Below are 17,159 nucleotides of genomic sequence, written 5' to 3' on the forward strand. Positions count from 1 at the left end.
AATGTCAGGTCCAGTATGTCTCTAAACTGTACTGACTCCATTTTCTAATGCTTCTAGTGTTTAAGTGCTTTCTCCCCAGGTGCACCAGTTCCCAGGCAGCATTCCCACCAGAGGAGATTGTTGTGTCTAACCCAGTTCCACCAAGCATTGGCCTTGAAGGAGAGCAGCTTCCCAGGACTGAAAGATGTTGTTTTGAGAACTGTGGGGGGAGGCTGTTCCAGATGGGTATTGTTACTCTGTATCCTATGCTTGCTCTTCATTGGTAACAATGATCATGTACCATCCTGAGTCTCCTATTCAGGACAGTGGACTATAATGGACCTTTTCTGCAATAAAACTTCCTTTGCTAGACATTGGACTTATTCTTGCTTCTAAAGGGAATCTGGCAGAGAGTACCTTATCTAGCCACAGTCTGACATTAAATACTTTGGAGATGGTTGGGTGGTGGTTATTGGAGAAGTCTGCTGCTGTGTGTTTTAAATATTTATGTGGTTTTATTGGTTTTAAAGTTATATGTATTTTAAATAACTATACTGATTGTAATCCACCCTGAGCCTGCTGATGCAGGGACGGCGGAATATAAATTGAATTAAATAAATAAATAAATAAATAAATAAATAAATAAATAAATAAATAAATAAATAAATAAAGAAGAACACAGTTTGGGAAGTATGGGAAAGGAATGACTAAGACAAAGCTCAAAAGTCAGTGTAGTGTAGTGGCAAGAATGTTGGACATGGACAACACTCCACAAGCCTCCTGTCTATTCTCATGCATGAGGCAAAGGGGAAGATCTAGTAGACCTTGGTGGTCATGTTTGGCCAGTAGTAATTACATTTGAAAAACTTTGGCTTGGGAACTTTCCACCTACTCAGAGTGGTGTTGTATAGTGGTTAGAGTGTCAGACTAGGGCCTTAGATACAGAGGAGTTAGCTGTGTTAGTCTGTAGTAGAAAAATAGTAAAGCGTCCAGTAGCACCTTTAAGACAAACCAACTTTATTGTAGCATAAGCTTTCGAGAATCACAGTTCTCTTCGTTAGATGCTTGGAGGGTAAGAAGAAACTGGCCAGATGCAAATCAGTTTACTTCTGATAATGAGATCAGTTTGCTTCTGTTAATGAAATCAATTACTTCTGAGATAACCATTCATAGTCTCTAGTCAATCGAAGTCTGACTGAGTCAAATTTACATATGAATTCCAATTCAGCAGCTTCCCGTTGGATTTTGTTTTTTAAAGGTTTCTGATGCAAATCAGTTTACTTCTGATAATGAGATCAGTTTGCTTCTGTTAATGAAATCAGTTACTAATGAGATAACCATTCATAGTCTCTATTCAATCAAAGTCTGACTGAGTCAAATTTACATATGAATTCCAGTTCAGCAGCTTCCTGTCAGATTTTGTTTTTGAAAGGTTTCTGCTGAACTATGGTGACTGTCATGTATGCCTGCCTGCAGTACATGCCATGTGTATGTTATTTGCAACCTGTGGGTCCTCTGACACTACGCAGAGTTCTGAGTACCATTCAATGCCTGTTATTTGGAAGTTCAGTATGTTATCTCTGCTTTGAAGTTAAACACTTTCACTTCTGCGGCCAACGGCCTTGAGACCAGATGCAGCCAGTCTGAAATTTATCTTCCCTGAGAACACAGATGATTTAATTCCCAATTTGCTATTGTTGCTTGTCATAGTGTAAAATCTGATACTTTTGTCTCTGGCGTTTGTGCCAGAATTCTAATGGGCTACTAACCTGGGGGTGGGACATTAACTTACAACTAACCATGCATTCTCTCGATACGTCACTTCTGCCAATTTTACGCTGTCTGAGCACTTTGAACCTGATAGATCTCTAATAAAAGTTACTTCAACCAATTCACCTGTGTGATTGCTGTGGAGAACTTGTGGATTTACTTGCCAAGGTCTGACAGTGACCTTTAAGTCCTTGACGGAATGTCCTGGTAGATTGAAGTGTTCTCCCACTGGTTTCTGCATGTTGCCATTTTTAATGTCAGATTTGTGTCCATTTATTCTTTCGCACAGAGGTTGGCTGGTTTGTCCAGTGTACAGAGCAGATGGACATTGTTGGCACATGAGAGCATATATCACGTTGGAGGAAGAGCAGCTGTAAGAGCCAGAGATAGTGTAGTTGACGCCATTGGGTCCTGTAATCGTAGAGGCCCAGATTCGAATCCCCATTCTGCCATGGAAGCTTGCTCGGTGACCTTGGGCCAGTGACTCTCAACGTAGCCAATCTCACAGGATTGTTGTGTGAAGAAAATGGGAAAGGGAGAGCCAAGTAAACTGCCCTGAACTCCTTGGAAGGATGGGCTAAAAATGTATTAGATAGACAGGTACATCTTCTTCCTCCATTCCCTTCCCCTGTAGTTGTAGTTAATCCTGCATAATGGAAATCTTCCCATCACAAGAGAACAGTATAAATAAAAATGGAGGCATCAAATCAACACCAGGCTATTCTGGATGTGTTGGTGCTAATCTTCAGTCAAGGAATACAGTTGAAGCAACAGAAAAACAACCTTCTGCCTGCACTGAATGAAATCCTTCTGGAATACGTTGTCTCTGTCTGTATTATAGTGTTTGCTGACATTTCCTGCTCTGGGGACTTTCTGAATCGGTTGTTGATTTAAAAAACAAGGTACCTTAAGTGTAGTGTTATGTAACCATGTTTGTAGCTTACTAATTCATGGCATTTATTCAGGGGGCTGAAATAATTCATGTATTCGCTCACCCTCCTTTTCCTGCCCTGCATTGCAGTAGTTAAAAATCCGTGATGAAGAGAAGCTTGGCCGAGAGACTTTTAAAAAGATGTTTTCTCTCAATTTAGATTGCCAGGAATTGACTGCTGGAGACGGGGAAGGAATGGCAGGGGTGGTGGTGGGAATCCTATGCAAACACTTTTGTTTATGATGGATTTGGCAGAGGAAATTCAGTTCCCAAGGAGAGAGAGGTACTGCCAAGCTGTTCTCTGAGCTTGGAGACATAGTAACATGTTTGAGTTGAATCCTTCCCAGATGGCATTTTTAGACATAGGAGTACTCCTTTATTTTTAAAGGAATAACCATGACAGGATGCTACACACACATGCACAAGCCCTTTTCAGATATTTTGTCCACACAGAAGGCATCCACACAGCTTGGCAACTGCATGTACTGGTGGCGCGCTGTATGTACTGGCACCATGTTGTCTGACTAGAGGAACGTGCCTATTTTGCCTGAGTGTACAGCTTTGATACATGCAAACCAGAACCCAGGAAAATCTGATTGTGCATGTAAAATACATTTTTTCACCTGTTCAAAAACATGGCAGCCAAGCATATTGGGAGCAACATGGGTAGCACACACTCCTGTTATGCACTGTTGTGGGCCTCCTGGCATGCTGTTTGAAGAGGCTATTAATTGAAATAGATACGCATTTTGAACTGGTAATGTCTTCTGTGGAAAAAAGAAAAAAACCTTGTGTGTTGGGGTGTCTGGCATATCCCGCAGCTGTCTGAATGGTACTGATTTGAATCCTGGGAAATGAAAGAGAATGGCCCTGTACACAACACACAAATGTCTAGAGCAGTGGTAGAACCCCTCCCCCCCCAGCATGAATGATGAACATATTGCTTGTCAGGTAGGACTCTGCCCAAACAACCAAAGAGAGCCACAGAGGAGCTGCTAGCACTCTTAGGAGGGGCAGCATGGGGTATGGCAACAGTCATGATGGTTAATGCCTGTCATCACCTCCTAGACACATTCTGCCACCAACCAAATCTGAGAGCTAAGCTACAAAAGACGAATTACACAAGAATGTGAATGTGAAGGGAGTTGCAATGTTCGCCGGGAAGCTGAGCTTTAAAAGAGATTGGAAGGCTTTGTCAATTTCACCTCTCTACAGAGCCAGCAAAGATTGTTCCTCAGAGGGTTTGCTAATTTCCTCTTTGCCTCCAGAAGGCTCTGTCAGTTTCACCTCCCCTTCTAGGAGGCAAAGAGGAAATAAACAAACCCTCTGAGCAGGGTCTTTCCTGGTTCTGTAGAGAGAGGAAATTGACAGAGCCTTCTGATCTCTTCCAAAACTCAGCTTCCCGGCTAACGTTGCTACTCCCTTCACGTTTGCGTCCTCATGTAATTTGTCTCTTGTAGTTTAGCTCTGAGGCAAGCACTTGAAGCACTGTCCTGCTGGGGCTCAGCTTCTGTTTTTCTGGCCCAGTAGAACCATTGCTCTTCTCCCCTTCCCCTCTTGGTTGCCTGCACTAACATATTTGCAGGTAGACCTTGTGTTTTTTCAGTACCTGGGCCAAAGGGTTTGCCTACCTCTGGTCTACAGGGAACTTGTATAGATGGGGACTGGGATCATGCTGCCCTCACCTGAGATTGGCACACAACCCATGTGTGACCAAACAGTGTGCATGTGTACTCTGTTCCCATTGTTAGGACTTCTCGGAGTTGAGGTTTCCTAATTGCAGGGACAGATGAAAGGAATACCCAGTTTGTGGCACCACAGGGCCAAGCTTGAAGTGACGAATTATACTTGAATGGCAAGTGAACAGAGTCACTTGTGTTCCTCCCTGTTCACTTGCGCTCCACTTGCACTCCACTCGATCACTACGTGCAGATGCTTTGCCAAGTCTGAGGGCCTAGCTAGAAGTGATGAATTACACTTGAATGGCAAGTGAGCAGACCCTATGTGATTGAGTGGAGTGCAAGTGGAATGCAAGTGAACAGGGAGGAATACACACGAGGCTGTTCACTTGCCATTCAAGTGTAATTCGTCACTTCTAGCTTGGCCCACAGTCTCCATGCTGATATTGTGACAATCCTCTCTCTCTATTCCCCTTGTAGGTCTGTTCCTTACATATACTTGGGTTGTTTGTACAAGGCTTTTAATATACACTCTGGGATCAAAAGGGGTGGGATGTAAATGGTGGGTCTTGGTCTGTCCCATCTTGTGAACTTTCTGTGCGTTTGCTCTAAAAGTCTTTAAAGAGTGGCAAACTTCAAAAACCGGAATGGGACGTTAACACAAAAGTTGCAATCATGGGATTTGGTGCAGAAAGTTTACACTTCCACAAGAATGCATATGTCCTAGTGTGAAAGAAAATATTGAGAAAAATAGGTGTTAATTAAGATTCAGAATGGAAGGGCAATGATTAGTGGCATAGGTGTTGTAGAGCAAGATCAGGAATTTCTGAGTTCATAATAAAAATCTCTGTGTTGTGAATTTCAGTGGTAGGGTTATTAGAACCCCACATGCAACCAAACATGCATGTTTACATGGGTCAGAATGTGTTTCATGAGGTTTACATCTCATGTACATGAGTAAAAACAAAAGCAAACAAAAAACCAGCCTTAAAATGCAGCCTGGTGGCAGGAGCATGCATGGAGGCTGCATTTTGGTTCCAAATCTTTGGCTTGAGTTTAGGTGCTGATACCAGAGGGGAAATGAGAAGGGAGGGAAATACTGAAAGAGGAGGAGCAAAATAATCCAAACAAATCAATCAAGTTACATGGTCACTCTCAAAAATTTTGCCTAATTGAAATCCATAAACGTGATCTAACAGGCAAGATGAGAGAAGGATATAGGAGCTTCAATAGAGCTGGGAATCTCTAATACACAATTAGATGTGCTTCTTATATCCTAATAGGAGCTGTGTGCTTTGAACTACTGCATTATGGGCTGGAACCCAACAGGTATTGATTTTTCTAGCAATGCAGGTATCCATGAACCTCTATTTGCCAGTCCCTTGCTCCCTTGAATTCCATTTATGGAAAGCAACATAAAATGGTGATAACAGTTCATACACACATTGCATGGGTTTAATAACTTCTAAATTATCTGGCAGTAGAAATTCATGCCAACGGGAACAACTATATATAAGCATATCACGTTACTCACATGAGGATTTTTCTCCCTTAAGCATCATGCGATTTTATTATTAACTGCAGGGTTACTCTGCCCAATAGAAAGCTGAAAAACAAAGTCTAGAGACGGTTCATTTTGGCTAATGGCCAGCAGAATTGACAACACAACAGGAACTTCTAGTATTGGATACAATTCAATCAGTTACTCTTTCATCAAAAGTGGTGGTGATGTAAGACATTTTAAAAATAGTGGAACACTAGACTGTATTTATACTGTATAGTATAACCATGAAAACTGCAAAGTTCAACTTTACATGTTTGCCTAAAGTTACTGAATTCAAGGTACAGGAGGCTTGATTTCCATCGCACATTAGGTTACAGTTCCTAATGAGAAGGGCAGTTATTAAACAGAACGAATTACCTGGACGGGGGTGGGGGGGGACTGGACTCTTCCTCGCAGGAGGTTTTCAAGCAAAGATGGGACATCCATCTATCAGGAACAGGGCTTTTTTTCTGGGAAAAGAGGTGGTGGAACTCAGTGGGTTGCCCTCAGAGAAAATGGTCACATGGCTGGTGGCCCTGCCCCCTGATCTCCAGACAGAGGGGAGTTTAGATTGACCTCTGCACTGCTCCAGCAGCGTGGAGGTCAATCTCAGCTCCTCTCTGTCTGGAGATCAGGAGGCGGGGCCACCAGCCATGTGACCATTTTCAAAAGGTTCTGGAACTCTGTTCCACCACGTTCCAGCTGAAAAAAAGCCCCGAAGAGGAGTATTCTAAACTGGGTTTCCTGCACTGAGCCTATAAAGCCCCTTCTGGTTCTATCGTTCACCAATTCCCTCAATTTAAACTCCTGAAGAGGGGAAATTTTAGCCTTCTGTCATTTCCTCTTAGAGAGCTCACAGTGTTGCTGTTGCAGCAGTCACCTCCCCCCCCCCCCCTCTGCCACTGCTTTGGGCATCCACAGGTGCTGGAGCCATGAAGTGTAAAGTACATTTTAATTTGAATAAAAGTGAAATTGAGTGGACTTCTCTCTCTTCACCACTCTCCAGATAGTTTTAAGTTTTAAAAAAGTGAAATTGACAGGGTTTTTTTTTTTGTAGAAAAGGGGAGGGGCCATAGCTGAGTGGTGGAGCATCTACTTGGCATGCAGAAAGTCCCAGATTCAGTCCTTGGAGCCTCCCGTTAAAAGGATCACCAGGTGATGTGAAGGACCTCCACTTGAGACCCTAGAGAGCAGCCGCCAGTCTGAGTGGACAATACTGACCTTGATGGACCAATGGTCTGTTTGGTCACCATCCTATGTACATATGTAGAACAGTTAATAGTGCAGGCAATGGGGAAAGAGGCACACGTATGTAGTGTCAGCAACTAGATAATAAACTTTACTTTCAAACCAAGTGAGATATTAGCATTAGTTGATATTGCAAATGACTTTGCTAAAATTGCAGTAGAATACCCCAAAATTGCCCCAACCAACATTTTTTTAAAAAAATGGGAAGACAGTGGAATGGAAAATAAGAATGCAACAATTCGAGAGAAAGTCACCTAAGGAAAAAAGTGAGCAAATGGGAAAATGAAGGGCTAGTGTGGAAGCAAATCTAGTTATTGCTATACTGAAATCGCTTTAGGCATTATTGTGGCACTGGCTCTTTTAAAAGTTGGTGGTTGTTTCCTCTGAGGCTAGTCTTCAGGGTGTTCTTATTTACCAAGAGGACAGCAAAAAATTTCCATTTCAAAAATGGCTTTGCTCATAGGAATTGGTTCTTCTGTCGTTTTCTTACTGCTTGGTAGCCTTTAGTATTAAAAGCAGCATTTCATCCTTATATATATGTTTTTCGTTTACAAATAGGTTTCACACAAAACTTGCCACTTTGACCTTTGTGGGCAAAATTCTACAGATGGTTGCTAGAATGACATACCAGATTGGCTATATTAAGAAGACTCCACTTAGTTTTGCAAAGAGGATGAGGCCATATTCACAGCATGTAGCATTCGCAACGCATGCATGTACACTACAGAGCAGCCATACAAGAATAGGAAAAAATCCAGCTATTTTTTTTGGCTCTCTACCCTCTGCTTTTGGCAATGGGCCATCTGCATAACGTTCATATTGGGTCAGTTGGCTACTCTGTTAGTGGGTTGGCTGATAGCCGGGTAGCTTGGTGTTGACTTCGCTTGGACTCTCCAGGGAACTGCCTCCTCACATCAAGATGTTAAATATTGAGAGAGTTTGAAACTCCCAATCTCTTTAATGCCTTCGTCTCTCTTTAATTGGATGTAAAATGTGTGCATGGGAAAGCAAATAGTCTAAAATGTGCCATATGTTCATTCCACATGACACAGAATGTTTGGGGGAATTGGCACAGCTTGCATGAGGTTCATATTTTTTTTAGGCACAGTAGCAATAACACTTTATTTTTTTTAAAAAAAAGAATTGTTGACCTGGATTTTTCAGCACAAATCCATATGCCATTTCTAATTGCAAGTTTTCTCTAAGGCACAGTTTTCGGAGATAAAACATGGAGGAGAACAGAAGATATTTGGGCTGCTTCTGCACAGGGCTCTTGCTCCGCATTCCCTCCCAAACTGAAACAGATTTAATTTTGACTTCCGCACGACACTGTCAAGTGTCTTCCAAGTTTCCCCCAGCTCTGCTGCAATTTTCCAAACCTGCTTATAAGGCCTTGCAGGTGCCAGGTGGTGATGCCACATTCCAACCAGCCTGGCTGGATGTAACAAGACACCGCTGGTGGGTGCCATTGTGGCCTGTCGAATGAGTAGGTGGGCTGTTAAAAGGGGGCTGAAGAGCAGCTGGAGGCAGGAAAGCAAGGAGAGGCCCAGGCTAGCCCTCAGGACAGAAGGAGAAGGGGCCTGGAGGTTGGGAGAGGGAGGACAGAGGGAGGACCCAAGGGGATTGGAGCCGCCTGCAATACGTACATACGCCTGCTTCGAAGATGGCACATGGGAGTTGGGCATGCTGGCGTAAGGGGCTTCTCAAGGGGGCACATGATAAACTTGTAAGAGGAAAAAGCAAAATACAAAGGATCAAGGTGACCAAAATCCTACTGGAACCTGACCTGCTCTAAGAGGGGTTGAGTGACCTGGTCTGAAGCCTGTATCTCCAAGGGTGACATTGCTTTTTACTACCTTTCCAGAAAGATGGTTCCTAAAGTGGATTTGGGAAGGTTTAGAAGGGAAGGCATAGATTTCTGCAAATACTGGAGCAGTTCTGGTCGGCCAGCAATGTGATGGGGTCACTTCTGGAAGTAACGTCAGCGCATTGCTGGTGATGTCATTACCCTGCTGGTGAACATGCCCGGCAGCTGGTAAGTCTATTTCCTGCCTCTGTGGTCCCCCTGCCCCATGATAGTTGTCATAGGGGACTGTGCAGCCCTGGTGGGGAGGGCCCTATGTGGGGTATAATGCCATAGAGTCCATCCTGCAAAGCAGCCATTTTCTACATGTGAATGGATCTCTGTAGTCTGAATTCCAGGAAGTTGTAATTCCAGGAAGTATCCAGGCACCACCTGGAGGTTGGCAACCCAACAGAATATATCTCCTTGTGGAAATGCTGTTGCTGCTGAGTGTTTTTGCATTCGCAGCAGCAACAGGAGAAGAATAGGTTATCATCCTTGTGTGGATGCAAGTTTAGATGGAGAGTGTATATACAATCTGAAGTGTTTATACAATGTGACTAGTGTAAGTTTGGAGAGATTTATTTGGAAAGAGTTCTAAAAATCCTTCTAATTGGTTCTTCAAGTCATTAGGGGGGAAACGCAGAGCTTTTTTTTGGAGGGGGAATGCCCCGGAATGGTGTTCTGGCAGCTCTGGAATCTGTCAATGTGATTCCTTCCTCCTTTGGACCTGCAGGCTCTGCAGAGGAGGTTAAATCAAAAAGAGTCCAGTAGCACCTTTAAGACTAACCAATTTTATTGTAGCATAAGCTTTTGAGATTCAAGTTCTCTTCGTCAGATGCATGGAACTTGATTCTCGAAAGCTTATGCTACAATAAAATTGGTTAGTCTTAAAGGTGCTACTGGACTCTTTTTGATTTTGCTACCACAGACTAACACGGCTAACTCCTCTGCATCAGAGGAGGTTAAACTGCTTTGAGTTCATTCTGCTTTCTTTTCATTCCTCTCTCTCTCTCTCTCTCTCTCTCTCTCTCTCTCTCTCTCTCTCTCTCACTGTGTGAGTGAGTGAGTGAGAGTGAGAGAGAGAGCAGACGCTGCTTGGGCCTGGTGCAGGTTCTGCAGAAGAGGTTAAGCTGCTTTGAGTTCATTCTGCTTTCTTTTCATTCCTCTGTGAGTGAAAGAGAGAGAGAGAGAGCAAGCTGGGACCTGGAGTGGGCTCTCCAGAGGTGGCTAAGGTGCTTTGAGTTCATTTTGTTTTCTTTTCATTCCTCTGTGTGTGAGTGAGTGAGTGAGAGCCTTGCTACAAGTGACATTTTACATGTGAAGGATAAAGGATCATTTTCGCAAGTCTTTCTGGGAACTGAAGTTCCTCTCCCCCACCCCTTTTCCTTCTGTTCCTTCCCCTCGCTGCCAGAAGAGACAGAGAGAGCCTACGGCAACATCACCTTTTGCAAATCATCTTGCTGGGGGCAGGGGAATGCTCCAGAGAAAGCTGAGAAAGTTGCAACTGCCTGCCCCAAAGATCATTGAGAGCAGGCTTGTGACTGGAGGAATGATTTGCAAAAGTTGCTGTTGGCACAGGCTTTCTCTGTCTCTTCATGCAGCGAGGGGAAGGAACAAAAGGAAAAGGGGTGGGGGAGAGGAACTTCAGTTCCCAGAAAGACTTGTGAAAATGATCCTTTATCATTCACGTGTAAAATGTCACTTGTAGCAAGGCCCTGAGAGAGAGAGAGTGCAAGCAGAGCTGCTGGGGCCAGCTCTCCAGAGGAAGTTAAGCTGCTTTAAGTTCATTCTGTTTTATTTTCATTTGGGGGTGGGTGGGGGTGGGGCTGTGTGTGTAAGTGTGCTGCTTTGAGTTCATTCTGCTTTTTTTTCAGGGGTGGGGCTGTGTGTGTGTGTGCTGCTTTGAGTTCATTCTGCTTTCTTTTCAAGGGGAGTGAGGCTGTGTGTGTGCGTGTTGCTTTCATTCTTTTGTTAACTGAAGTTGACATTGTTATGGTTCCCACAGCTTTTGAATGAAGGTGGGTTCTGTGTTAGTTAAATATACCGGTTATGGTTATTCCAGTTTTATGCTAAGAATGGATAGCTGTGTCCAAGTCTCAGAAGGCGTTCATCAATATATTCATCAGCATATAGGTGTTCTTATGTCTTAATAGCTGTAACTCAAATGGTTCTCTCCACCCTCAGCTGATTAACATCACTGAAATTGCAGTGGACATATGGGTGTTAAGGAAGTTTTGATGAATATTGTTTGTTTGGGACGCTGGAATATTTATGAGCATTTCACAATATCACAACAGCTTAGCCGTTGGTAAGGTAGAGTTGGCAGGCAACAAAAAAAAGCCCTTTTAAAATAAGTATAACTCTAATGCAGCAAAAGTTGAGTATCTAACTTTGAATTGCTCCAGTAAAGCAAAACCCTCCCTGAAAATTTGAAACTTCAATATTCAGTAGATTAGGAATTTCAGACTCGGCAATCCTGAGAAAGAATTTTGGATTTCCCCCCCTACACTGGCAGAAGGAATCTGTTAGAATTTAGATTTGTGAGATGGGTTTTGGATTTTTAGAGGCCCCCTCCTTGCATATTTTAAAATATGATTCCAAAGAAATGAAATGTTTGGGAAAGGGAATGGAAGATTTCACTTTTTGTAGAGGATTCAGAAAGGAAAAAAAAAAACCTTTCTCGTAATAGTGTAATTTCCCAAGCTTACTAACATTTATCTCGTCGTAATGCATTGTGCTGGGTTCCGGGAAGCAGCGTCACTTCGGGGGAGCGTCACTTCGGGAGCACACATTTCCAGGAGCATGTGTGCACTTCGCGCGTGTACATGTGGTAATAGAGAGTTCTACCATCTCTTTTCCCAGAAAAAAGCCCTGGAAAAATGTATCTATGGTGAGATTCAGAGACCAGTGAGAAGAGTTTAGTTTTGGATCATAGCTCTTCCAGCTTTCCCTTTCTGTGGCTCTTGTGCTTCCCTTCCCTCTATCTATTCCTGCAGGTGGGATTCTACAGAAACAGTTTTTTCTCCGTGTGTATGAGGATGTGCCTTTGCTTCCATGCAGTGGTTCCAACCCAGTGAATGCTAGCATGGGATTTTGATTGTAAATAGAGTTGGAATCTCTGAGGGGTATAGGGTTTCCCCCATAACTTTTAATCTTAATGTAAGCTCAGTAAATCTTTTTAAAAATGTGCTTATGTTTAGAGAAACCAAATTATTTTATGGGGAAGAAGCTTCTGTATTCTTTGAAACTAGTATGGAGAGTTTACTCTAAAGGAGTTTTGCATTGTGAGTGCTTTAAGGTACGGAATCTAAAACTACATTTGGGAAATGGCAGGTTTTTCACAAAGGAGAGCATTATAACACTTCCATCTACTGGCTGATGTGAGCAGAAAGCAAGAAAGGCTGTCACAGCATTTTCGAGTACTGGTGCCGAAGCAGACGGCATCTCCTTTTTAGATGGCAGAGTTGCCAAAATCACCAGAGGAAAAAAGACTGGCCTGGCCTGGCCTGGCCTGGCCTGGCCTATTCTTACGCCTTAAGTACCAGTAATGAGTTGCCGAAATCAGCAGATGAAGTCTTCAAGGCCTGGAGAGGCATGTGCTAAAATCTTCCGAGTGAGGTGCCATCACAGACATACCTAGCAGAGCCAGCTGAAAAGTTTATAGTCTTGTTAGGGAGGTATGATATAAAGAGGAAGACCCTGATCGGCCATTGCAGAATGTCCCGGAGCGTTGGCTCTTTCCCTTTCCCGAGTTAAGAAGCCAGCTGTTTGGAATGGATCTCCTCAAGGGCCTTGCCTCCTGAAGAGGCTTCAGAATAAGGAACACATTGTTACACGAAGAGAATGACAGAGTACATGTGTCAGAACTACAACAGCAGAATTTATTCCCATTTGAAAATTTTAGTAGAAAAACTTAAGTAACCAAAACAAATAAATACATAAATTACAGTGCGTTTGTGCATGATTCAAGTCCAGTAGCATCTTAAAGACCAACTAGATTTCCAGGGTATGAGCTTTCTTATTTATTTATTTATTTATTTTCAGAACAAGGAGGGGTACCAAAGAAGAAGGGGGAATAACAGGGTCAGAGGAACATTAAGATTTTGCACTACAAGAGTTGTTACAGAGTGCACCAAAGCATACCTTAATCAGAGTTCATCAATATTACATCTTCTATTCCAACTCCTATGTATCTCCTCAAACTAAATACGATCTTTTTGCTACACAGTATTCAATTTTAGATCAACTAAAGGTCAAAACAAGCAGTCTCCATGTACATTCTTACTGCTGTGTCTTAATATGGTCTAATGCTTCTATACAGATTTTTTCTATTTAACTTAACTATTTTGCCAAAGTACATATCATGCATTCTACCTCAACACTAATATTTAACTGATTTCATCTTATCAGATCCTAACCTTATATCCAATCTATAACAATGTATCAGTATACCATCCTATTCAGGTTTCTAAAACTAAGATATTTTATGCATTTTATCCTTTGCAAGTAAAATAATTCCCCCATTTCTCTTCAAATTAGCTTTTGAGAATCAAAGTTCCCTGCTTGCTTGCTTGCTTGCTTGCTTGCTTGCTTGCTTGCTTGCTTGCTTGCTTGCTTGCTTTCTTTCTTTCTTTCTTTCTTTCTTTCTTTCTTTCTTTCTTTCTTTCTTTCTTTCTTTCTTTCTTTCTTTCTTTCTTTCTTTCTTTCTTTCTTTCTTTCTTTCTTTCTCTCTCTGAAAGATGGAATATAAAGACATTTAAAACTGGCAGATAGCAATAAAACAAAAACTGCTTAAAAGCAATCACTGACATACATAACACTAATAAAATATTAAAACTAAGAAATAACAATAAAACTTCTATCATACAAGGTCCAACAAGGGTTGGAGCCTACCAGCTTTTCCCACTTGCAAAAAAAGGGAGGAAAAGGCTATCACTGAAAAGGCTGTGCTGGGAATTGGGGAACCCACATAGGCAAAGGCCACAAGGGACAGAGGCTGCAGTGAGAAGAGGAATGTGGGGAGACTAAGTGGAAAAGATGGTTGGATCCCGCCCAGTGTGTTATTAGACTATACTGTCCTTGTAATTTTTTAAATCAAACTTGTTTTTTACAGTGTTGGTGCACCTTTTTCATGAGTATTTCTGATTCTATAAAGAAGGAGCAGCTCGCTGAAATACAAGACAAGCGGCAAAGTGATTCCTGAAAGACGCAACAAATCATTTCTCTGATCATCATGCTATCCTTAGTCAACAGCAAGCAAAGAAGGGAGACAGCAAGATTCTGGGTGGGATCCAGCCAGATTTTTTGCTAAGTCTCACCCAAGTCCTCTCTCTTCTGCAGCCCTCTATTGCTTTTGTACCTGCAAGTTCCATAAGTCTCTGCACAGCCTTTCTCAAGGGTCAAAGTGAATGCCCCTCCTTTGTTTTTCACCCGCAATAAGCCACTAGCCCCAATCTTAATGGGGCCACAGGCAAGGGGAGGGCAGTTCAGCTCCCTTCCTCCTGGCCAGCGGCACCAATATGGCTCCCAGGGACATGTGGCGAGCTACGGGGTTCAAAATACCCAGCCGGCCAACCGGAGCAGCCGGCTGGGAGAAAGACTGCATGGACTTTATCCCCATCCTGAGAGAACAAGTTTTCTCCCGAGTCTGGCCCCCTTCTGTTTTAAAGGGAGCCGGCTAGGAGCACGCAGCAATTGGGCTCCAAATAGCGATCCCTCCCACCCACAGCTTCATTTATGGCTTAAGTACAGGCTTTATTTATGCTGTTATTACTAATGTCAATTCAAGTTTGGCAAAACGTTCTGGATTATTTGTAATGTTGCATTTATCATTACAACTTTTGGGTGGTAGTGAGTTTTGACTGGTTGGAACAGAGTTTACATGTTGGGTGGGCTTTACTGTGATGCTATCTTACCATAATCTTTTTGTGGCGGTTTTGGAATTGGACAGAGATCCTCTTGGGGGGAAACAGGCCCTGTGCGCACAGTTTGCCCATAGATGGGGATCCCCATAAGGGATCTTGGAACAGACATGGGCAGGGGCAAGCCCAGCTTGGGGGCTGCCAGAGCATACCTGCTTCCAGGTGGCGGGGGAACCACTCAGAGGCTGTCTGCCATTGTGGTTGCTGCTCACTGTCATCTCGTAGTTTCCCTTTCAGCACGTGGGCTGAAGGGTGAGGGGTCATTGGCTGGCAGGTGGGTCAGCTGATGCAGGGATCTGCACCCTACACTGTGCCAATGCTCCTATCACTGTAAACAATAAAGTTGTGGCCTTTATTCTTCACGCAATGCGTCACGCATATTTGTTAACCTGCCCAAGTGCCCTAAGCCTTTGAGCTGGCCCCGCAACACTGGATGGCTAGAACCCATTAGCCTCTTCCATCACAGTTGCTGAAAGAATGAGATTGCTATTAGCATCCTGACAGAAGAGATCAAAACTCCTATGACCTATTTAGCCCACTGGGAAGCATTGTGCTTCATTACTAGCAATGGATGTATTTTAATAGGCGCTATATTTCTCTTTCAGTTGCCAATGAGACGGGAGACAAAAATGCTCGGCCGCTTTCACGATTTGCTCGTAAGTAGTCTTGTCTTATTGATTTTACTTCCTGTCCATTATAAATTAGTAAGTTTGAGGCCTCCTAGTGCTACAGGCCCATGAAGGGGAAGTCCTTACTCTAAACCCAGGTTCACAGAAGCTCATTGTGGCAAGTAAAAAGCCGTTTTGTATGCTTTTCCATGCTTGAAGGTAACTTCTACCCAAATGACCTTCTCAAGACAGAAGATGGTCTTATTGCTAACCCTGGTTATCAGCAGTAAGGGTAAAAACAGATACGATAGAGAGCACACAAACACACATGCATGCGGGTGAGATACGGCTCAGGTCTGCGAAGGAAGGAAGAGGGGATTTAACCCTTTAAAACCTGCTCAGTTTTGTAAATTGTAATTGGATTCCCCACACTGCTAGGAGCTTTGAAGGAAAAAAGCACCTACCCTTTTAAAACTTGTATTTTCCCCCTGTAAAATGCTAACAACTACACAACTACACAGAAAACTCAGTTTTGATAAGCAAAGCCAAGTGTGCTTGAAGGGTTAAATCCCCTCTTCTTTGACCCTAATCCAAATTGCCACTGTACATACGTGAATTATACATTTTTACAAACTAACAGAGCCCTGATAACCTTTTTGTTTCTTTCGACAATGAAAGTACTCAGGTACTGGAGGTATAAAGCAAAAAATACATTAAAAAAGACAGAATACAATTATAACCATGCCTTCATCCAATTACGCAATGATAAAAATGCACTTCAGAATGGCCAACTACACAATTAATATAATGTTCAGCTGATATGGCAGATATGGTGCGCCTTTATCATTGTGTCATTGGACAAAGACATGGTTATAAAAGTGAGTACTTCTATTTTCTGCTGCTGTGGACATCTAGACAATACTTTCCTACACAGGCAGGCACTCATTTTAATGTGCTTCCCACAGTCACATGGCAGATGTGGGGTACTGCTTCTAAAAAATAAAAAAGAGCCCAGACGGGCTCAGAGTTGTTGACGGGGAGATTTTTCATGTGAACATTGTGTAGTCTTTTCATGTGAAAACCACACGGGGGGTTATTTTGGCGATTTTGCTGTTCCACATGGAAAACTGATGAAATAACACCCGTGCACCTTTCATGTGAAAACACTGTGTTGGGGGACAGAAGCCTCTTCTTTCCCCATGTCACTGTTCCAAGCCCATTTGGGCTCTCCTTTTTTTAAAAGAAGTGATTACCCACAGCTGCCATGTGACTGTGGGAAGTGCATTAAAATGAGTGCATGCCTGCACAGAAAAGTATAACCTTGAGGTGCCCTCTCCTTTGTTTTTCTTCTTTTGGCCCTAGGACAGGGCCTTCTCAAGAGTTGTCCCCAGGCTATGGAATTCTTTACTTTCCCAGATTAATTTGACCCCTCCCCTGCTGGCCTTTTGGAGTTCTACTTTAACTTACCTTTTCCAAAAGGCCTTTATAATTGAGTTTCACTGCTTCTGATACTGGTAGATCCCCCCCCCCCCGCAACTTTTAAAATCTGGACTGCCATTTATTGATTTTACCTGCTTGTTCTTATTTGATGGAACGTAACATTACATAATTAAAAAAAAAACTTTTTGGGAAGC

General features: G+C 42.9%; 1 protein-coding gene across 2 annotated transcripts in view; it reads left to right on the forward strand.

Annotated features, from left to right (window-relative positions):
* The window catches only part of PDE1C (phosphodiesterase 1C), a 334,910-nt gene that overhangs the window by 48,200 nt on the left and 269,551 nt on the right, over positions 1–17,159 (forward strand). For both annotated transcript variants that reach the window (XM_054992060.1, XM_054992061.1), the window contains exon 2: positions 15,523–15,573. In XM_054992060.1, coding sequence (XP_054848035.1) covers positions 15,523–15,573 — 51 coding nt within the window. The remainder of the gene's footprint in view (positions 1–15,522; positions 15,574–17,159) is intronic.

This window comes from Eublepharis macularius, chromosome 11, assembly GCF_028583425.1.
Source record: "Eublepharis macularius isolate TG4126 chromosome 11, MPM_Emac_v1.0, whole genome shotgun sequence".
In the NCBI taxonomy this organism is placed as follows: domain Eukaryota; kingdom Metazoa; phylum Chordata; class Lepidosauria; order Squamata; family Eublepharidae; genus Eublepharis; species Eublepharis macularius.